Raw genomic sequence first — 24303 nt, forward strand, 5'->3', positions numbered from 1 at the left:
GTCGGCAAAAGAGTTATGCCGACCGACGCTGATCTGAGTTGGAGTTTCAGGTCGGTGATATTGTATTGCTGAAGGTCTCACCTTGGAAGGGTGTGATTCACTTCAGGAAGAAGGGAAAGTTGGGTCCCTGATATATTGGATCGTTTCGGATTATATCCATGGTTGGCAAGGTGGCGTATAGACTAGACCCTTCGGAGGAGCTCCACCGGATTCATAGCACTTTCCACGTTTCATAATTGCGGAAGTGTATATTAGACGAGGAGTCAGTAGTAAGGGTGGTCGTTTGGATGGATCGGTTTGATCCGATCCAATCAAGTGAATCCGAATAGATTTCGGTTTGCATAGTCGCTAGGGTTTATCTCGTTTATTGACAATATCGTTTTTGAGAGTCCACTCGCAATACCTGTCAATGGGTTTTTAGAGTACACCGGGTGAACACATCGTTCACAACACCTTCAAATAGAGTTGGGACATTTCACTCATAACTCGCCGAGTCCCTCCTTGAACTCGTTGAGTTCCTCAATCTTCATGGCTCAAAACCATGGCCAACTCACTGAGTCATCTCCTAGACTCAACGAGTTTACTTAGTAACAGAAAACGTTGGGGGACCACGACCCAACTCGTCAAGTTGTATGAACAACTCATCGAGACCTCCATATCCTATATCCATTAAGTCACTTTCTGTTGGGCTCAGTGCATCCAATCCATATATCTGGTCCCCTAGAGTCGATATATCATGTAAAGTTACTAATTTACCTCCATGCATGAGTTATTTAGCTCAAAAGGCCCTAAAAAGAGGTTCACAAATTTCATGGGACTCCCATGGCCATAAAGTTGGCACCTTTATGCCATGGAGTCCCTCAAAGGATCTAGATCCAAAGTCATGACTCCAAAACATTCTTGCATCCATGAATGGTTCCAAAACAAGCTACTAAAAGCCCTAAACTCCTCCATGAAGAGATCTAGCAAGTGAATAGTCAAGGTATAGACTTTATACCTTAATATGGTTGCCTTAACAGAGAAACCCATGGATCCAAAGCTTCTTCCATCAACCAAGCACCTCCAACTTCAAGTCCTCCAAGAATTACCAAAGAATCACTCTTTTTTCACTCCTACACACTCAAGAGGGCTCAAGCTCACGAATTTGGGTATTTTGGACTGAGGGGGCGATGAAGGAGGCCATAATGAGGTGTTAAGGTTCTTAAATCAGGTGCAAACCCTGAAAATTAGGGTTTCACTCTGGCAGTCCTACTCGTCGAGTCGGGGTTCCCCACCTCGTCGAGTAGGTCTCTTAACCCACGTCCCCCAAAATAATTCCTACTCGACAAGTTTAGGGCCTCCAACTCGTCGAGTCCCTCTTTAATAATGAATGAATTATTTAAAAAAAACACACTTCAGGAACCGGGCGTTACATCTGTAAGACGCTCCATAAAGCACTAACAGATACAACTGTCAAAGATGCTCAACCATCAAGGTGGCCTCCACTACCGAAAATAATAATGGCAAGGCTATTATTAAAGAAGATTCCTCGACAAGCACCAAATAAGAGAGGACCCTTAAAGATAAGCCACTACACAATAATGTTATTTTAGGGAGACTCACTAAGCTTTGACTTACAGTTTATGTGTTATGTTTCAGGTACTTTAGATGATCAGGAGAAAGAAAATGTGTGATCGTGCACATCCTTCATTTTTTATAAGATTTGATTTTGGGATACTCTGATTTGTGATTTTGACTTTTGGAAACTAAGTTTTGTAAACATTTATGGTTTGTGGGTTGATTTTGAAAAATAAGAATTTTACCTTGATTTTTGGGATGTTACATGACTAGGCAGGATGTCCGACGACATGATGCTTGAATTCGAAGTTTGTATCTTCTTGGGTAATAATCTAATCTTGTGATCTTCTAAATGACAAACTACGATTTCCAGATCTAGTATCGAAGCAGAGTATCAAGGTGTTGCTAATGTTGTTGCGGAAACTTCTTGGATCTGAAATCTTTTTCAGGAACTTCCTCATCCCCTGAATAAGGTCACTATTGTTTATTATGATAATGTCAGTGTTGTTTATATGACTAGCAGCCCAGTTCAACATCACCGTACGAAACACATTGAGATTGATATTCACTTTGTTCATGATCGTGTGGCTACCAGATATATTTGCGTTCTTCATGTTCCATCCTCATCTAAGTACGCTGACATCTTTACCAACGGTCTTCCTACGCCTCTATTCCTTAAATTTCGGTCGAGTTTAAACATTCATTCTTCAACACACATTCAAACTTGGGGGATGTTAGCAATATTATTAGTGTTATGTATTTTGGGTTATGTATCCGGCCCATTGTATCTATTATTATTCAAGCCTTGTATTTGAAAACTATATATACGTGTTTAATGAGAAATGTCCGTCATTGGAAATTACACCAAGTAATAGAAAATAAACTAAACATTAGTTTTGTCTTGTCGAGAACCAGTCTTGTAATCGGCTTTCACATATATAAAGATAATAAACTAAACATCAGTTTTGGAAGTTATAATCACAATCATATATATATAAATTAACCACTAGTTTTCATTTACTTATCCTAATTTTAAATTGCTATTAATTTATGCTCATAATGGTTATTCATTACACACCTGTATATGGTGTAGATGAAACCAAAGACGACAGACAAGCAAATAAAACAATGTCCAAACCTTCTTTGGATTGTAGTAGCTTCACTTTGTCTATGACATCAATATTTTTATTTTGTGTATTTTCATTGTAGTAATTTAACCTTGCCTACGCCATTAAATATTTTATATTGTAATAAAAACAACTCATCTTGAGAACATCATCTTAATAATTTATTTATTACTAATAATATATAATATATTGTTATTATTATTAATGTCATTATTACCTATAAAGTATATTATTATTATCGCAGTAATATTACTTATTACTATGTTAATAAATTAAGGTATTTATACATATTTATACACATTCAAAAATACTTAATTAATGAATCAAACAATAGTTTTAGATGTTTGAAAAAGGTTATGCTGTCTCAATCAAACTTATGAAAAAGCTAACATATAAATTATGATAAATTATTTTTGTAATAAAACCAAATGCTAAGTTGCAAATTTACAATAAACTAATTTATTTCTGTCAATCAGACACTTAAACAAAAACATAAAAAGTCGGTGAGTTAGAGTCATCAACAATGTATTTACATGTTCAATTTTTTTTTTAAATAATTATGTTAGAAGAATTAAATTATCATTTTAACGATAAACATTTTATAATCAGGATTAAAACATTGATTAACTAGACAATAAAATAATGAAAAAACAATAACAAGTCAACCTAAGTCATGCATCATCGTCTTAACATGTAAACATTTGTTAGGTGTTAAAAAATTAACAATAAAACATTATATGGCTCAAAAAGAAAATTAACTCAATGTTTTATGGTCCAAAGAATCTCTTTCAATGATGCCAAACACAGAAAAGGACAATCACATCTGATTTTATATATATACATACACAAAAGGACTCTCTCAAACCAACCTAAGTTTCTAGCAATGGAATTAAAGATTTTCATAACGTTCTTGTTGTTGTTGCTGTTATTTTTATTTTCCATTTTTCTTCTTTTTCGAGGTAAGAAATATCAAGATCGACTCCCACCCGGTTCTTTGGGACTACCCGTGATAGGGCAAAGTTTAGACCTTTTGAAGGCACTGAAAGCCGATAAGGTCGATAAATGGTTTCAAGAAGGAATAACGAAACACGGGCCTATTTGGAAAGCCAGTTTGTTTGGATACCCGACAGTTGTTTTACATGGTCCAACTGCAAATAAGTTCATCTACACTTGTGATGCGAACATACTCACCAACTCACAACCACCATCAATTAGTAGAATCTTGGGTTCTAAAAATTTATTCGAGTTGGCCGGCCATGATCATAAACGAGTCAGGGCAGCCATTGGGTTGTTTCTAAAGCTAGAAGTGTTGAAACAATATGTTGTGAAAGTAGATGAAGAAATCCAACATCATCTTCAAATGCATTGGCATGGTAACCATGAGATTCAGGTAGATAATATAATCCTCTCTAGTCTATTCAATACATATTCGTTCCAAAACACACGTAAAAGTCCCTTATAAAATATTCATTTTTCACTTTGGATTTCAATCTGACGAAGGTAGATGATTAACATTATTTGTTTCTAAAACGTTGTAGGTGCAACCGTTGATAAAGACCTTGACCTTCAATGTAATTTGCTCACTTCTATTTGGGATCGAAAGAGGGCCTAGAAGAGACAAACTCCTACCACATTTCCAAGACATGATCGAAGGTATACTAGCAATTCCAATCAATTTGCCATTCACTCAATTCAATCGTGGGATTTTAGCAAGAAAGAACCTAGTACCTATGTTGATAGATCTTATACGTGAGAAAAGGGAAGCACTTGAGGAACAAAAACAACAAGCTAATCCTCATAAAGATCTCATCACTTCGTTGCTTAGTATTCGTAGTGATGATGGCTCAACAACGATGTCTGATGAGGAGATCATTGACAACATCATCCTCGTGATGATTGCAGGATATGATACAACCTCAATCCTCCTTACATTTTTGGTTAGACTTTTAGCTAACAACGAATCTGTTTACTCAACTATAGTTTGTGGTAAGGCATCTTATCTTCGCTTATATAGTAATCTTTTCAAAAACATTTTAAGATGCATGCATTTTTGTCATAAATTCATTCATGCTAGTTGGACACTCGTGACATTTACCCTACTTATAAGCATATTGTGTATGCATCCATGTCGTGACAACCAATAGACAAAACATCCCCATCACATACATTGCAATTTGTTTAATAAATTGAGTTTACATAATTGAAATTGTAGAGCAAGAAGAAATTGCCAAGAGTAAAGCACCAGGGGAAGCTTTGACATGGGAAGACCTTAGCAAGATGAAATACACATGGAGAGTTGCATCCGAGATGCTGAGGATAAACTCTCCAGTGATTTTAAGCTTTCGGCGAGCTACACAAGATATCGAGTATGGAGGATTTATAATTCCTAAAGGATGGCAAGTATGTCACATAGATGATAATTAACCAATAACGACTTATATACATAATATCATAGTATAGCATAAACACTTATTTGATTTTGTGTGTTTTTTCAGGTGGTGTTGTCTTCGTCAATGACACACATGAACAATGACATTTTTGAAAACCCAACCATGTTTGATCCAACACGTTTTGAGAAGCATACACCACAACCACCACCTTTTAGTTTTGTGCCTTTTGGAGGAGGGCCAAGAATGTGTCCTGGTATTGAGCTTGCAAAAATGGAAACTTTAGTCATGATGCATCGATTGGTGACACAGTTTACTTGGGAGCTTATTAAGAAAGATGAATCGTTCAAGAGAAATCCAATGCCAGAATTCGATCAAGGATTGTTCGTTAGGATCACACCCGTGTAACAACAACATTTATCAAAACCTACATATAGTCTTAAATGATCTCAAAATGTTCTTATTCCATTAAATCTTGAGATATTTGTGAATCCATGAACTTATTTGATAATCTTTTAATCTAGAAAATGGTATTAAAAGCTTATTGATAAAGATTGGAAAAACCTCCTCCCTTGAACGCAGTAACAAAATCATAGAATATGCATTTTCTTCTTGTTGCTTAAACTTGACCTCATCAACACTTGCATACATCTCCCTAACAATTGGAAACCATACACCTTGTTGTTTTAAAAATGTTTGCATCTTGATTTGTCATGGACTAAAACTATTCTTCCCCACAAACTTCTCAATCTTCACTTGAGGAACAATCTTCCATGTGATAAAAACCAATCAAGATCAATGCTGCCTTTCACCAAACAACTTCCATTATTACACACCCACTTCAAAGAATGCATCAACACCTGTGTTCTTGAACCTTAAGAATAATGTAATCTCAATGAAGACTTTTATCGAACACCTTGTGAGCGTTCCTTCAAGACACCACCTCAAAGAAGATTTCTTTGTGGATGGACCATTTTCAATTAAAAAAAAAATCACCCAAACAGAACAACTGAACAAAAGCAAACGAATTTGATTGCATCTGATACCTGAATTTGAATATGAAGATTTTCCGAGGACAACAAAAGTCGCACCCTCACCACTGGTTCGATTGGATTCTGAAATTTATTCCTCTCCTTAGTCTTGATTGAGAATACACCTTGAATGCACACTTTGGATCGTCACCCAAATATTACTTTCTCCCCTTTAATCAATTCTTGAAAAATTCCCAGCCAAGAACTCCATGAGACCTCTCCGTTCAATAAAAAAAGTCCTCCAATTTGCATATACACCATTTTGATCTTGATGATGACCAAAACCGATATCCGTTGACACTACCACCTTAGCCGTCCCTCAACCCTCCTCTCATTTATTTGACTATTTGGTGAATCAAAAACGAAAAATAAATAAATAAATAACGCACAAAGTCAATTATCTATTTCGATCGTCATGCATTTAAAATTGTAATATGTCTTAAATATGCGTTTATAATCAAAACAAAATTAGCTCATTCCCAAGAATCTTTTTTCATTGATGCCAAACACAGGAAAGGACAATCACATTTGAACACCATGAGTTTATCTATATAATACATATGCAAACACAAACACAAACACAAAGAAATCTCTCAAACGAGCTTGTGTTGTAACAATGGAGTTAGAGATTTTTTTAATACCATTGTTATTATTTTTATTTTCCATTTTTGTTCTTTTTCGAGGTAAGAAATATCCAGATCGACTCCCACCTGGTTCTTTGGGACTACCACTAATAGGGCAAAGCCTCGACCTTTTGAAGGCATTGAAAGCTGATAAGGTCGATAAATGGTTTCAAGAAGGAATAACAAAACACGGGCCTATTTGGAAAGCCAGTCTTTTTGGATACCCGACAGTTGTTTTACATGGTCCAATTGCAAATAAGTTCGTCTACACTTTTGATGGGAGCATACTCACCAACACACAACCACCATCAATGAGTCGAATCATCGGTTCGAAAAATTTAAGCGAGTTAATCGGGAATGATCATAAACGAGTAAGAGCTGCACTTACTTCGTTTTTGAAGCTTGAAGTGTTGAAGCAATATGTTGCAAAAGTAGATGAAGAAATCCAACACCACCTTCAAACACATTGGCATGGTAAACATGAGATTCAGGTAGATTATATTTACTTCTTCCTAAATGTCAGATTTAAAATATGAGTTTATTCTAGTGTTTACTTAAAGCCCATATTAAATATATTGATTTTTCATTATTAAATTATGATTTATATATGAATCCCATGAAACTTTTTATATTTTTCAATTGATAACGTTTATGAAATATTAGTAATTAACATATTGATTGTTAATTAGGAGTTCTCGGTGATTATAAATATTGCAAAAGATTCAAAATTTGAACGACAATTTTGATCAGAGGACATTGATAAGATTGTCTTTAGAAAACGAGTTTAGGAGCATACCACTCCCTAAGTTTTGATTTTACTTCACTTTTAAATGTTACGAGTGTACAAGATTAACATTGTTTGTTTCTACAACGTTGTAGGTGCAACCCCTGATAAAGACCTTAACCTTCAATGTAATTTGCTCACTTCTCTTTGGGATCGAAAGAGGGCCTAAAAGAGATAAGATCCTACCACATTTCAAACACATGATCGAAGGTGTGCTAGCAATTCCAATCAATTTGCCATTCACTCAATTCAATCGTGGGATTTTAGCAAGAAGGAAACTAGTACCAATAATTTTAGATCTTATTCGTGAGAAAAGGGAAGCACTTGAAGAACAAAAACATCAAGCTAATCACCATAAAGATCTCATCACTAAGTTGCTTTGCATGCGAAATGAGGATGGCTCAACAACGACATCTGATAAGGAGATCACTGACAACATCATCCTCGTGATGGCTGCAGGATATGATACAACGTCAGCCCTCCTTACGTGTTTAGTTAGACTTTTGGCTAACAACGAATCTATTTACTCAACTTTAGTTCATGGTAACGCATCTTATCTTCGTTTCTATTGTTATCATTGCAAAAGTATGTTATGATGCATGTATTTTTGTCATAGAACCATGCATGCATTAACTACTTACAATCATATATATTGGTCAGTATGGATCGAAGATCTAATTAAACACCAATATGTCAAGAATAAGAAGAGATTGCCAAGAATAAAGAAGAGATTTTAATTTATTCATATGATTGAATTTGTAGAACAAGAAGAGATTGCCAAGAATAAAGCCCATGGGGAAGCTTTGACATGGGAAGATCTTACAAAGATGAAGTACACGTGGAGAGTTGCATCCGAGATGTTGAGGATAAACCCTCCCGTGAATTTGAACTTCCGACGAACTATGCAAGATATTGAGTACGGAGGATTTATAATTCCTAAAGGATGGCAAGTATGTCACAATGAGTAATCAATTAATAAGCACTTAGATACAAAATATATATATCATAGTAGCATAAACCCTTATGTGATCTTGCATGAGTTCTTTTCCAGGTGTTGATATCTCAATCCATGACACACATGAACAATGACATTTTCGAAGACCCGACCATGTTTGATCCAAAGCGTTTTGAGAAGCATGCACCACAACCACCACCTTTCAGTTTTGTGCCGTTTGGAGCAGGGCCAAGGATGTGTCCTGGTATTGAACTTGCAAAAATGGAAATTTTAGCTATGACGCATCGCTTGGTGACAAGGTTTACTTGGGAACTTGTCAAGAAAGCCGAATCATTTAAGAGAAACCCAATGCCAGAATTCGATCAAGGATTGTTCGTGCGGATCAAACCCATAAAAGCATAATTTATGTCATCCAAAGCATCATCGTAGGCAAGATTTGGGCTAATAGTTTCCCAAGACAAAATGCATTTGTCCAAAACCATATATAGTCATATATACCTCAAAATGTTTTTCCATCAAAACTTGCGATATTTGCGAATCCATGAACTCATTTGTTGATATTTTAATGTAGAAAATATAGCATTACAAATATTAAAAATGGCAAATATAAAAAATGGTGAAGATGTAAAATGACAAAATGTGTCCTTAAAAGCATGGGTGGCTCAAGCATTTTAAGGGTTCTAACCAAGCCAAAAATTTGGGGTTCTTTAGCTTTTACTATACTTAGAAATAAAAAACAAATGAGATGAATATGTTGCAGAAAATAGAATCGGTAGAAGAATACAATGTCATTTCAGTTTCATGAATGCAACGATCGTTGATTTATTCTTTCGCTTCATTTATTTTGTGCTTACTGGATTGGATTTTTTAATGGGCTAAATTTTTGGATTTTGGAAAATATGGACCCCCTTAGAATTGGGGGCCCTAAGCCCTAGCTTAAAAAACCTCTACATAGAATCGGCCCTGCTTAAAAGACTAATATGCAAAGCACGTAAAAACGTAATCAAGTATTGAGACCATGTCATATTTTGCTTTAAAAATATATTGCGAATTAGTAAGTTATTTTATATACTAAATAAAAACGGTAACATAAAAAAAATTATATAATTATATATTTATATAAAAATATCAAGGTTTTAGAAGTGTTATATCAATACATTATAAAAAAAACAAAAAAATAATAATTAAAAAAAAAATAAAAAAAATCAACAATTCCATCCCAACTGAAAAAAAAAATACCTTAAAAAAACTTGTGTCATGGCACACCTAGACAAGCTATGACGTGCATCACACCTAAAAATGACATCAAGGGTATTTTTGTGGCGGCTGAGCCACTTTAGTGTGCACCTTTGCACCGCTCTGACGTGCATTTTAGAACATTATCTATGATTATCATGCGATATGCGATTATTTGGGGTTTGATTCATGGAATGAATGATTATTTGGTGTTTTCTATGTTGGGATGAATTTTGAAGAATCGAATGCTTATGATTTTGAGTTTTTTGAAATTGAATATTTACAGAAATCATTCTTTACCTGGTAATGGCAGGATGTTGCAAATGAGCTCTCTTTTGGGTATTCACGATGAACTTGTATAGTGATTGTGAACAAGCATGACATGACATCTCTTGAACATTTAGTTTTTTAAATAATATTCTTGTGATGGGTGGAAGAATCGAAGGGAGGGTGTGTACAACGGCGTCCTGTGGATTTTGAGATCCATATATGAAAAATAAAAATGAGTTCCTAAATATATATTATTTTATATCAAAATTGCAAAAATAGTTATTATGGTTGTTAAAATTATATGGTTTTGATCCAAAAATTTTTGATTGTGCATTAGTGGTCAAATTTTAGATCTTTTTAGTGATTTTGGTCCCTATACGCATGAAATTACTTTTATACCCTTATAATTAATTTTTTCCATTTTTTTAATTCTTACAATACTTTAATATTTTAAAGACATTTTAAAATTTAACGCAATCTCACCGTCCTTTCTCTCCTTTACAACACATATCTCAACCTATCTTCTTCAAGGTTAATGGAATCAAAGCCTCCACCACCCATCTGAAATTATATGTCTATCTGCCGCCCTGCATCGCCGAAGTTGTCGACCTCTTTCCCAAACATCACGAGACCACCGTTGTCGTATATCTAAATCAGATGAACATAAACCTTAGTTGTTCTCCATCGTCATCTTTACCTTTGTCTACGCCACCACTACGGCTTCAACAATCTCCACCGGAATAACGTCGCTAGGGTTTCAACAATCTTTGATGATATCATCATTATGTACCATCACCATCCCTATGGAAAACCCTAGCCAGAGCCTGAACCAAAACCTTCATCCATATGAGAAACGTGGCAGTGCTAGGGTTTTAGAAAATCAAAAGGATGCCAATGCTAGAAAATCTAAAAACGATGAAGATGGTGGTGGTGGCAGTCATAAATCCTCATCGCTGAAAGATGACGGGCAACGCCGATGAAGGAGGTTTGGGTAGGTGATGATGTTGGTGGGGTTTATACCTTGGTAAATCCTGTTTTTTCAGCTTTCCATGGTAGATCCCATTTTTCTGATGGCGTCGCTACGCTTTTCTTCCATGACAAGTGGTGGTGCCTAGGTGGTGCTGTCTAGCATGTGCTAGTGTCCGGCAAGTGGTGGTGTCCGGCAGCGACAGTGGTAGTCATGCGATGGTGGTGGTCCGGGAGAGAGAGAGAGAGAGAGAGAGAGATGGGATAAAATTCTCTAAGAGTAAGGCGTAAGGGGTGGTGGTTAGAAGGTGAAGGCGTGGGGTGGGTATGATTAGTTTTGGATTTTTAATTAAAATAAATAAAAATTAATTAAAAAGGAATTAAAAAAAGATTTATCTAATGGCAAATTCGTCAATATAAGTTGGGAATTGACCAAAATTGTCACACCCCAAAACCATGAATGGCGGAAACATTCTGGTACGTCATGTACAGTATCACAAACAATGAATAATAGTAAACAAGCAACAACATCATCCATTGCATTAATAATATAATTTCATACATGTGTGATCTGTCAAAGTTATAGACACCAAAAATTATACATATCAAAATAAAAGACGAGTCTTGAATGAACTCCATCTTCTCAAAAGCCTGGCACCCGTACCTCTGTCTAGTGGTGACCTGAGAATACAAGTTATTTTGAAAGCGAGTATCAGCTTAATGCTGGTGAGATCATAAGTATATTAATGTCTGTGTTTGTATGAAAACGTTTGTAAAATGTTTATGTAAGATGTTTTGTACAATGTTTTGTATAATGTTTGAACTTTCCTAGAAAACCCTATGTTTCCTACTAACTGTAGCCTTCTACCAAGGCATTTAGTGTCTGTGTGTATGTCTCTTGGTAGAGTGTGTGTTTTCCCCAATTCGGACTATCATTAACCAAAAATATAGATTCTACATTACAGTGCATCGTGTGAATATTCACGAAGTGGATGTTAATGGGAAAAATGAGATAGTACTATGGTTAATGTCGTACTACAACCGTACTAATTACCTTAAGTCTAGGGTAATTCTTATAAGTACTGTAGTATTTGTAATAAGTGACTACCTTTGTACTTCTATTGCCTTATTTGAGGGATAAGGCCTAATGTGATGGCTACATCCCAGGCTAGACGCCCCCCCCCCCCCCCGGGTAAAAGGGATTTTGGGACCTTTACACGACTGTTGCATATTTGCACGCCGTGAACATCCACATTACTATGACCATGTATACCCGATATAACTATCACAATGCGTTATGATTCATCGGTATAGTTAGATCCTGAACTCGTTCTATGCTATAGCACCTAATGATGTTTGTCCTATTATCGTATATGTAAACGCACTCATGTAAACGTATCTATGTAAACGTACTCATGTAAGCGTAATCATGTAAACATATCTATGTAATAGTATGGTAATGTATTGTAATGTTCTGTGTATGCTAGCTGTAATGTGTGTTCTCTCTCTATCTAGCATGTATAGTAATGTAGTGTCTGTACTAGCTGTAATGAGTGTTCTCTCTCTATTTAGCAAGTATTGACTCATGAATGAACTGACTCATTGTATGTTTCATTGTTCTAGTAATAATAGTATCCTCTCGTGCTACCCCTATGGTAACTTACTAGCGATGTACTGGTACGTATGAACATGGAAGTATACCCTTGCTACCCAAGGGTACCGAATGAACTGGAAGGACCTTTTATGACTATATATGTACACATTATATATAACTAACATTTAAACGACCTTCGGACGGGTACCCGATATCCCACCAGACCACATCTCAAGCGCGAAAAGGAAATAGGGTGGATAGCCTTCCTAAGTCCTTTAAACATTTCTTATATAACTATACATACATAGACATGCAATTGATAATAAGTAAAATAGTAGTTTAAGCAAATGTATTTAATAAGTATAAGAACTTGTAAAACAGTTTGATAAACAATTTGAACAATAAGGAAATCACTGGTTTTGTAGTTATTAATCACATGTGATTGATGTAATAACTATAAGCATTTGACTTGTATTCCCCCCCCCCCCCCATAAAACATTTAAAACATTGATTAAGGGGTATGAACTCACCTGTAGTGAGTGGTACGGATGTACTGGAGATGTAGGATTGCTAGGTGTCAAGTGAAGTCTTGAACACACGCTATGATCCTAGTTAGCATATAATCACACATATGTGTACCTAATTAGATTTAACTACTAATTGAAATTGTTTAGACCTCCTAGAACATGTTAAACACTTATAACAAGTGTTATTAGCCCTAAGGATTACATATAAGTTGTTGTAGGACTTGGCTAGTGAGTTTAGGGTTCCAAAGGACCACATACATGAGTTTACTCTTCAATAAACCTCACACAAGGAGTTTACGGTCGTAAACCCTTGAGTTTACGGCCACGAACTCCTAAGCTTAATTTCATTTGGTGTTTTGAAGTTCTAAATGATCCCTAGAAGCATTCTTACTTGGTGGATTAATTCTTGGAAGGGTTTAGGGCACTTATACACTCCTTTGAGGAGTTTACGGCCCCAAGGCCAATTCCTTTTAAGTTTACTGTCGTAAACTCATATGGAAAGGGGGTGTTTTATGTTTTCAAGTCCCATACTCATCTAGGATAGGTTTTAGATAATTTTCTAAGGCTAATGAAGGCCTTAGGCACACTTTGGTACCCCCTTTTGATGTTCACAACCCAAGGACCAAAACCATAAGAGATTACGGCTGTAATCTCTCTTTGGGATGGGCATTTGATGATTTAATGTCCCTAAATAACTAGGAGTAAGTCAAGGCTATTGTTCCAAGGCTTTAGGAGTGATTAAGGCACTCTTTGGCCCTTGAGTTTGGAGTTCACGGTCCGAGAACTTCTTAGGCCGTGAACACCTTACTCTTGGTGTTCATGGGTGATTTCTAGCCTTATAAGCCCTAACATACAAGCCTAAGATAGTTACATATCAAGGGGAAAGGACTAGGCATCATTTTACCCTTATAAAAGAGTTTACTCCCCAAGGTGTTCTTGGGCGGTAAACTCTCAAATCTTGCGGTTTTGTTATGATTTCTATGTTATTAAGCACTTAAACGGCTATACAATACTAGAGAGAGGTACTCACGATTTGGAATGAAAACCTGAAGATCCGTGAGAGAGAAAATGACTTTTCTCTAGTTGTAATTGGAAATAATGAAATAATATTTCTAAGATTCATATATATAGTCCTGGGATTTTTGGCAGATAATATTTTTATTCACGCAATGAACTTTAATATAATAGAGTTTTGGAATAACAGAGTTGCACAAAACCCTAATGCATCGACTCTCCTGATATCTCCTTAAGTGTAAATCCTGAAATACTCAAACTTATACGGAAAAGTCTGAAAATTTACTGCGACTATTCTCACTTCTATTGACTTGATAATGTTTGTACAGAATGGAAATTTCGGGTTGTCACAAAAATCACGAAAAATACCAACCATATGGACTAAAATCACACAAGGTATTCAAAATTGGACCAATAATACACCAGTAAACTTTTTTGGATCAAAACCACATAATTTTAACAACCATATCGATAATTTTTACAATTTTGTCTTATTTTATATATAAGCAAAATTTGTTAATACTACGATAATTAAATAAATGTTATAAAAACAATAAAAATAAATGAATAATAATACAATATATAATATATAGTTACATAAATATCAAGGATATCCTAACATTATTAAAAATAAAGTTTTTCATAAACTCTTTATAATCAATACTTTCTTATATATCGTTCTCAATAGATATCATTACTAATCTATTTTTTTTGACATTGTGAACTCTAAGTAAGACTTTAAGACTATGGTAGCCACATGAAGTATAAAGTCGTATCATTCATGATTGTGAACTCTAAGTAAGACTTTTAAGACTATGGTAGCCACATGAAGTATAAAGTTGTATCACCCATGAATCCAGGTTAGATGTTTTATATATATTAAAACAAATTGGTTTATGAATAGTATAGTTTTATGGTTTTAGATTTTGACCACAAAAATTCCTTATTTCTTATTTTAGATTTTGGCATAAAATATTGTTTTAAAGTTTTAGACTTTGGCAAGTTTGTTATTTTAAACTTTGGCTAAAAAAAACTTTCTTATTTCAAATTTTGTCCATAATATTTTCTTTTGTTGACAGATTTGGTCTCTACACTTTTGTATGTATGCACTTCCCACCATGTATCAAATGCCACTTTACATTCATTTTCTTTGTGAAATGTTAATTTTACCCACTCAAATTTGAATATTAACATTTCCACCCTTTTACATTTTGTATATTGGAGTGCCTGTATGTTTGACATGTTTGGTTCCTACATAGGAAATATATTACAAGAACGACCCTTGTAATGTAGAATAAGTCCATGTGAAGAATTATATGTATATGAATGGTGCATATGTTTAAAAATTTACATAAATGCCCCTTTATAATCACAAAAAAGTAAGGTTTGGTCCCTACATAGAAATATAGTGCAAAAACGGTCCTTATAATTTACTAAAAATATCCATATGTATTTTTTTTACAAAAAGGTCCATATGTTAAAGATTTTCATATATTGGTAGGTTCGGTCCCTATATAGAAAATAAATTATAAAAATTGTACATAAATTTTACAGAAAAGGTCTATGCGTATATTTTTTACACAAGACTGGTCCATATGTTTAAAAAAGTTATAAAAATGGTCACTACCTAATACAAAATTTATAGATTACGCCCCCCACAAAACCCAAGGGGTTAATATCACCCTAGTTTATATTTAAATCAAGTGCCAAGGTTTAATTAAGATTTACAAAATAAGTTTATAGTTAAATGAAGCAAATCAGTATTAAAAAAATTGTCAATGAACTTGATTTAAATGACCCAATCATGTATGTGGAGACTTAAGGGGGTAAGTTTGTAAACTCAGAAACTACAAGCAAAAACAAAATAAGATATGGGGAATCATAGTTTAACAAAATAAGATTTTAGGGACCATTAATGTAATTCCATGAATTGTATCATCACAAGGCAGCAGGCATATACCTTCTTAAAAACGGGTTTGTAACTCGAGATATAATAATTGAATGGAAATTGATTCTGGTCATACCCTTTGCCTATAGAGATACATATATACGTATTAGGGTTTGATCTCTCACCAAAATTTCTTTATAAAAAATAGATATTTAGAGAGATAAAGAGAGACATATGTATATAGGAGTTAGGGTTGCATGTATCATGTAATACTATGTGCATCGTGCCACGTAGCAAACAAAGGAGAGATCAAACCACACATATAGACAATTGGCGATAGTAAAAAACCAGGAGGCCTGAGTGAAAAAAGACAAGACCAACTGGAGTTAAAAAAAATTATAAAAAGAAGAAGAAATATATTGGTATACGATTCGAACTCGAATTAGTCGGAAAGAAAACGATCGAGGGAACATCTCATAGCCATCTAAACTAGTAATGTTTTTATTATTATGTACATAAAATTATATATATATATATATATATATATATATATATATATATATATATATATATATATAATCTATAAGTAATGTGTGAATGTATGATTAAATATCGTTCAATCATTTTAAAATGACATTATAGTAATTTGATTAATTAAATTAATTACTATAAAATTTAAATCACTATAAATTTGGAAACATAATTAATCTTAAATATTACTAAAAGAGAAACTTTATGACATCATCTTAAATAATTTGGACCATTGATTGTATTTCAATCTTATTTTTTCCACCCTTAGATCAAATTGCTGACATCATCTTCCCCACATGGAATGTATTTAATTCCAATAAATGATTTTCAATCATCAATCAATAACTTACATTCGTTGAAATGGAATGTATTTAATTCCAATAAAAACTTTCCATATTTTACATCTTGAATTTTCAGTTATGAAGATTTTAATATGATCAATTTTAAAAATATATTACTAATAAATCATTTCAAATAAGGCCTTAATATCAACCATTAATATAAATCCATTTATATTAGTAAACCAGTAATATAAAATCTTTTTTTTTATTAGGAAATCATTTATACCGAAAAATCATATTCAAATCATCACATACATATACGATTCATCATTGAATCCGCGACTCACATTTATTTTCAATCGTTTCTTTTTTTCAAACATTCTCATACAACATCGTTAATATTGCTTATAACTTCCATCATCATTTTCTGCTATCAACATTCGCTCTTGTGTGTTAGAAGGTCAGTACCTTCTTTCGTTTTTTATATTTTTTTCGATCATTTTTTGCTCCTATATCAAACGTATGTATTCATATATTTCGATTTTCTTTGTCACAAATTACATGAAATCAGTTAACTATTTTTCTGAAACTTTTCAAATAAACATGAAAAGGTATTAGGTACCTTTAACAAAACAAAAATTAACTATCCTGGGAAGTGACATTAATTACGAAAATTTTACTTTTATATATTAGAGATGATTATGATTTTTTTTTTTAATTTTTATGTCATAAGAATCCGGTTAATTTTGGCATGATTTTAAAATATCATTGAAATTATTATGTTTTTATATATCATATCAACCTACTTTTTTATCTTCGTATAGTAACAATAAAATTTATTAATTTACACAACAAATATAGATATTTCAAATTTTGTAATATTATTATACCTTACAGAATACAACTCCTTCCAAAATAAATTTTCGTGAGTAATTTCATCCATAATTTCAACAAATTTAAATTTGTATTTTCTTTATATAATTTTTTTTAATGATCCTGATTTTTTTTCTCCAAAAGTATATCAAACATTTACGTTTTAGATAATGCTGCCCTATTATAATTATTATTTTCCAAAAGTATATCCATTTAATGAGGAATTTGATATAATAAAGGAAGTGAATGTTAATTAAAATGAGATATATATTCCATAATTATTACATGAGTTTATTAAAAAAATTAATATCAAGGTGTAAACATTAAACACTTTGAAAGTGAAATTTCATAATACATACAAACGATGATGTTGTACAATGAAATATAAAAGTGAATACACTAAAAAAAACACTATTAAAGCAGTCAATCTTGAAAATAACATAGTTATGAAAAATTATAAAGTAAGATTAAAATTATAAGATATTAGGAGATTTGTAAATAGTACATTTAGTAAAAGCGTTACGGTTATTAGAAAAAATAAGAGCGTTAAGATTACTGAAAATACAATATATAAACTAAATTATCACAATAGTAATGAAATGTGATTATTTGATATTTCATATAATTGACAGATATATCAAATTAAATTAATATACTAAAATTATTCAAAGTTGCGCCAAAACTAATGCAAAATTTTTACGAACACTAAATAAATAAGAACAAACATAAAAGCTAGCATTTATATTTATAATCAATTTAAAATAAACCAATCATGATTTAGAAAAGAATATCCATTGATGATATACTAAAATTAAATCTATATAACATTTAACATTTTATAAATTATATTACATAACTTTATTTGAATAAATGAAATAGTTGTTAATATTTAATGCAATAGAAAAAACGGTATATTGATTGTCAATATATGTTTAAATTAGTTAACATTATTATGCAATGAACGTCTAATTAAAATGCTTATAAATATATAAATATTATAACTATATAAGACGAGGAAAATCGTTCAACTAATAAAACAAAAAAATGATGTCTACAAAGAGATCTTTCAATGATTATATATATTTATCGTTTTCAATGTATTTTCTACATATTTTAATAATACCAATAACCATATATTTTTTTAATAATCATTATACAATATCTATAAACGATTATATGTTTTTTTTTATGTATTTCCCGCGTTTAACGCGAGCTATAATCTAGTATATTTGATTTCAAATCCACCGTTTTAAGAATTAATCCTTATTAATCTCTTTTTCACGTTAACCCTATATCAGGATCATCAGCCTCCATTTTATTTTCATTGATCATCTCGTTTGTCTGTCCATATGATTTCATCTTTCAATCCGATGTCATTGACATTTTATGATATAAAAGAAACTTTAACGTCATTGACATTTTATGATATAAAAGAAACTTTAACAACACCATTTAAATAAGCAAATCTAACTGGGAAAAATTAAATTGCAAAATGTCTCTCTACACATCCAATTGCTTTCCCTATAATTCAACGTTATTTCATTCAATTCATCACAGTCCATATACTTTGATTTATGTAATAACAATAAAAAATATATAAATTATCATTCATCCATTTCTTGTTATGAGAATTTAGGTTTCAATTTCAACTAATTAGAGTTTCGTGGTTCTTAATTCATTTGGAATAATATATATTACATTAAACGAAGAATTGAGTTTCAAATTTGAGAATTGATTTTCTCAATTCACGTAACTAATTATGTTGTATGGTTGTAATTGTATTATGAATTATCTTCAAATTATTTTTCAATTTTTTAATATTATGTGGTTGAATTATAAAATTTAATGTTTTAATCTCATTTTTTGCTACTCGACAACGATGAACAGTAGCTTGATGGTGGTGGCTTGCGATGATTAATTATTCTTCAAGAATTATTAAATTCTTATAGTTGTATAAAAAGATTTAGACAGTAGTTGATGATTGTAGTAGAACAATAAATTATATATTGTATTCTTCAAATTTATTTAGTTGCATAGAACTTTTGTGGTACTACATAGCTACAAATAAAATTTTTGTTATTATGTTTTGCACTTGGAATTAGTGTTTATTCTTCAAGAATATAGTATTATTTCTCAAGAATGTTTATGCTCTTGCAAAAACATATTCTATTTGTCAAAAATGTCTTATGAAAATTTTATTTTTAACATTATCATCCTCAAGAATGAAGTTTTAACTAAAAAAACTTATTAATAATCATTTTCATAATATATAAGCAAGTATATTTTATATTTTTAAAATTTATTCTTAACTTTGTATCATGTTTCATGAATATTATGTATTCGTAAAATAATAATAATAATAAAAAACTATATTATATTCTCATGTTCTTAAAGAAGTTAATACGTAAATATTACGTATTCGTCAAGAATAGATTAGATCATATCCTCGTATTCTTAAAGAATTCAATACGTAAATAATTTTCAACACGCAAAAGTTATTATATAATATTCTTAAAGAATACAAATAATCAATTTTCATTTTATAAAAAAATATTTAGGTTTTGTAATCATATTAAATGATAACGTAACTAATTTAAAATGTATAATATGTAATTTTTTTTTTTTTATCTTAATCAACATTCATTCCCCAAGATTCTCACTTGCCATAAATTATTGTTAATACCATGCACCCTAAAATCACAAACTTTCATTATTTTCATCTAATGGTCAAAATTTGGTTATACATTCATACAATAATTACGATTCATATTTGATCCAAACCATATATATATATATATATATATATATATATATATATATATATATATATATATATATATATATATATATATATATATGTATATGAACTAGATAACTTCTTAAAAATCAACATCCTTTTTTTTTTCAGGCATGCACGGTCACATCTCCCGCACCCCCTCATGGGTTGTTTTTGGTGCATCGTTGGTGTGAGGAGTGGTTCAACTAAAGCAAGGTCAGTTACGAATAAAAATAATTTTATTATAACATCCTGTTTAATTAAAAAATAAATAGATAATATTTGATGAACGAATAGTCGCAATAAATTCATATTATTTAGGGGATTATTGGTTTTGGGAAGCCAAATGTTATAAATCGGATTATTCGGGGGTTAAAAAGTATTCTTGGGATATATTTTGTAAAGATTATGGAGGCTAAGTGGCTATTTGATAAGTATTAGACTGAATATGTAAGGATTTTGGAGGCAGAGGCTGATTAGTAACATTTCGGTTTAGTTTTGTAAAGATTTTAGAAGATGGGGTTGTTTAGTAAAATTCAGATTTATTTTGTAAAGGATTCAAGGGGTAGTCGAGAACATCGAAGGTCGTCGCCATGACCGGACGCGCCTCCCTCCCATCTTCTGTTCGTATGGTTTGTCGCCAGTTACGTCGCCGGAGTCAAGCTAGAACCGTTGTTCCCTTTTCCTTCTCTCTTCTTCTTCTTCCATTGATATCGTAGTTGTGGTATTCGGTGGCGGATCGCCATAGTTTCCCAGCCATAAAACACCTCACTACCTCCGTTTGCGGTCATGACTATCGTAAACCTTGCTGCTGCCGCCATTACCGCCTTAAACCACCATTGTGGCTATTGCTGCCATTACCGCGCACCACCAGGTGGGTGGTTGCGTCTAGTTTTCCGAGCACGGGTGTAAGGGTGTGTTTCTGCTTCCGATGTGCATGTATGTCATATGTGTGATTCGTTAGCCGGAAGTGATAAGGGACCACCATGGACGCTACCATGAACCACCACCGGCCACCACAAGGGTGGTTGTATGTGTATTATTTTATGAGTGTTTGTGTTATTTAGACATTATTGTAAATTGTATTGTAATCCGTATTGGAATAATGAAAAAGAAAATTATAAACCACCATTGTGAGGTGGTGGTTGCCGCCACCGGCTACCGTGTCAGGTTTTGGTTGCCGCCATCGGCCGCCGTGTCAGGTGGCGGTGTGCTTTGCCTTATTGTGTTTGATTCGTTTGGGATGCATGAAACCCTAGTGGGCCCAATGAGGCCATAATGGGCCTAAGGAAACCTTAATTGACCTAATAAAACCCTAATGGGCCTAAAGTGACCTAAAAGTCCAACAAATTGACTAATGAGCTAGTATTGGGTAGGAAACCCTAATTAGGGTTTGAAAAACCCTAATGTCATGAAACCTTAATTTCAGGACTGATCGAGACCCGCATCGGGATTATTTATTAAACTTAATTTATTAATTAATAATTATTGAAAATTAATCTAAAGCAATATTGGACTTAATGGAATAAGTGCTTAATGAGTTAAGTAGGAACACCTAACCCTGATCATCATTTTATGTGAAACTCTAATTTCACTTGGGCCTTGAGTTGGGCCTTTCTACTGGGCTTTGATGATTGGGATAATAATGGGCCACCCAAGAATAAGCAATTGGACTAGAATAATTTAATGGGCCTAGGGCAAGGCCCATGTAAGGGGTTCGGGCCTAATTTTGGCCATAGTTTGGGCCTTAATGATTATATGATATTGGGACATTAGAGTGCCAAATGTTTGGACTGGACTAAATGGTCGGGCCTTTAAATGAGACCACGTAAAGGTTGGGCCCAATTTTGAAAATTAGGCCATATGTTGAGCTTTGGTCCATGGTTTGACTTTTGGGCCTTTGGATTGGGCCTTGGACTGAATAAAGCTAAGTTAGGGTAAAGTATTCTTTTACCCCAAGTATGGAGTTATGGTTATGTATTGGGGACCAACTATTAATTGGGTATTGTTTGATGTTGACAGTTCGGGAACCTATCAACCAGCACTGGGGTTTTATCTGCGGGACTACAGAAGTGCCAAGTGAGTCTCCTCACCATACCAATGGGTCTAAGGCACCAATTCCGACCCATTTTATGATATGTGATACACTAGCTGAAGTTGTATTATATGGCATATTAGCTGTTTTGTGATAGGAAGTATGCTAGTGAATATGTGGTATGCTAATTGATTTTATGGTACGTGATATGCTAGTGGTCTTTGTGATACTTGCATGGAAGACCTTGGGGGTTCCCGGGGCACTTAGGTGTAAGACCTTTGAGGGTTGCCTTGCCATCCTAGGTCAAGACCTCGGGGGGTTCCCGAGGCACTTAGGTGTAAGACCTTGGAGGGTTTCCTTGGCATCCTAGGTCAAAGACCTCGGGAGGCGAGGGGGGGGGGGGGGGGTTCCGACGCAGTGGGTTAAGACCTTGTAGGGGTTCCCATGGTACCCGGTGTAAGACCCTAGAGGGTTTCTAGGGCTTCCATATATGTTTATATGCATGGCTAGTGTAGTTGATATGATTTACGTGAGTATGTGAATAAGACATTAGAGGGTTTCCATGGCATCTTTATATGTGTATATGCATGCTTATGCGATTGTTACAGTTTATGTAGATGTTATAGCTGATATGGGTTATGTGGTTATGTGGATTGTATGGGGTATATTATGGGAAACTCACTAAGCTTCGTGCTTACAATTTTGTTTATGGTTTCAGGTATCACGGTTTTGGAAAAGAAGGGCTCGGATTGATCGCAGTGCACACACCTATGGTTTCTGTAATGAATGATTTTGAGATAAATTCTGATAAATATTTTACTTAATGATGATTTGAAATGGTTGAAATAAATGGTAACTATGTTTTAGCTATATTAAAAATAAATTTTTACCCTTAATTTTTAGATCGATACATTTATAGAAAATACGAAATTTTTTATTAAATGGTAAATGAACAATGCTTTTAGAAACCGAAATAAACGGTGCTAAATGTGAATTAAATCCAGAATAAAAATAGGCCAAAAATACTACATACATAATTTTAAAAGTGGAAGAACCAAGTAAGCCAAATTGTAATTTTTTTTCTAAAAGTTATTACTATACTAATTAAAAAATCACCAAAAACAAGTTAAAAGAATATAATACATTAATATATAGTAAACAACTTTTAAAACGTTTTGCTCATTTTAAAGTTTAATCTTATAAATTACTTATTTCATTGTTCGTAGAAAATATTATATAAATAGCACATTTTCTATCCAAATTACCTGTTTTATAAGATATAAATAAAATTGAATATTTATTAGGAAAAATGACTTAGGTGCCATACTTTTTGTTATGGACAAGTTTAGTCTTTGTTTATTTATTTTTGTGTAAAATAAGTCTTTAATTTGACATCCTTTATTTTTTAGGACCATTTTTTTCTTTATATTTTAAAATGTTATAATATATTTATTTGCGGAAAATCTCAGTATATTACAATATTTTGAGTACAATTTATTGTTTCAAAATGTCAAAACTCTAAGGATGTAATAATCGATAAACAACATATGTTACACCGTAAAGACCTAACGGGCCTGAACACTATTGCAGGTCTTATCTTCAATCACTCAGCATCTTATTCAAGTTTTCAGTAGTCTTAACACCGCTACCTGTGATTTATATAAATTGAATGAGTCAGGTTGGAAAACCTGGTGAGACACATAAAGTTTTCAATCTCATAAGGTTATTATGATATTAATTTATAATCAATAACCTATGAAACCTACTGTTACCAAAAAAAATATAGATATATCCTACAACTTAGATATCTATAAACCATTATACCCATAGATACTCATCCCAACCGAT

At 33.0% G+C, this 24303-nt stretch overlaps 2 protein-coding genes across 2 annotated transcripts; both read left to right on the forward strand.

The window, feature by feature from the left end:
• Window positions 1-3563: 3563 nt before the first annotated feature.
• LOC145005750 (cytochrome P450 716B1-like) lies at window positions 3564-5560 on the forward strand. Its single transcript, XM_078964858.1, has 4 exons — window positions 3564-4074; window positions 4223-4670; window positions 4897-5084; window positions 5180-5560. The coding sequence occupies exons 1-4, from the start codon at window positions 3568-3570 to the stop codon at window positions 5477-5479; spliced, it is 1443 nt and encodes a 480-aa protein (XP_078820984.1). The 5' UTR covers window positions 3564-3567; the 3' UTR covers window positions 5480-5560.
• Window positions 5561-6718: 1158 nt separating this feature from the next.
• Window positions 6719-8960, forward strand: LOC145006037 (cytochrome P450 716B1-like). Its single transcript, XM_078965128.1, has 4 exons — window positions 6719-7216; window positions 7605-8052; window positions 8272-8459; window positions 8561-8960. Exons 1-4 carry the CDS (start codon window positions 6719-6721, stop codon window positions 8864-8866), a joined length of 1440 nt encoding a protein of 479 aa, XP_078821254.1. The 3' UTR covers window positions 8867-8960.
• Window positions 8961-24303: the final 15343 nt, after the last annotated feature.

Source organism: Lactuca saligna, chromosome 7 (assembly GCF_052625555.1).
Source record: "Lactuca saligna cultivar CGN05327 chromosome 7, ASM5262555v1, whole genome shotgun sequence".
Lineage (NCBI taxonomy): Eukaryota > Viridiplantae > Streptophyta > Magnoliopsida > Asterales > Asteraceae > Lactuca > Lactuca saligna.

What these genes read in the sequence shown, in the direction of transcription:
- LOC145005750 (XM_078964858.1), top strand. Translation starts at nt 3,568, where the DNA reads ATGGAATTAAAGATTTTCATAACGTTCTTGTTGTTGTTGCTGTTATTT. An exon ending in ATGGTAACCATGAGATTCAG is followed by an intron (nt 4,075 to 4,222) that starts GTAGATAATATA and finishes AAAACGTTGTAG; the next exon opens with GTGCAACCGTTGATAAAGAC. An exon ending in TAATTCCTAAAGGATGGCAA is followed by an intron (nt 5,085 to 5,179) that starts GTATGTCACATA and finishes GTGTTTTTTCAG; the next exon opens with GTGGTGTTGTCTTCGTCAAT.
- LOC145006037 (XM_078965128.1), top strand. Translation starts at nt 6,719, where the DNA reads ATGGAGTTAGAGATTTTTTTAATACCATTGTTATTATTTTTATTTTCC. An exon ending in ATGGTAAACATGAGATTCAG is followed by an intron (nt 7,217 to 7,604) that starts GTAGATTATATT and finishes ACAACGTTGTAG; the next exon opens with GTGCAACCCCTGATAAAGAC. An exon ending in TTACTCAACTTTAGTTCATG is followed by an intron (nt 8,053 to 8,271) that starts GTAACGCATCTT and finishes TTGAATTTGTAG; the next exon opens with AACAAGAAGAGATTGCCAAG.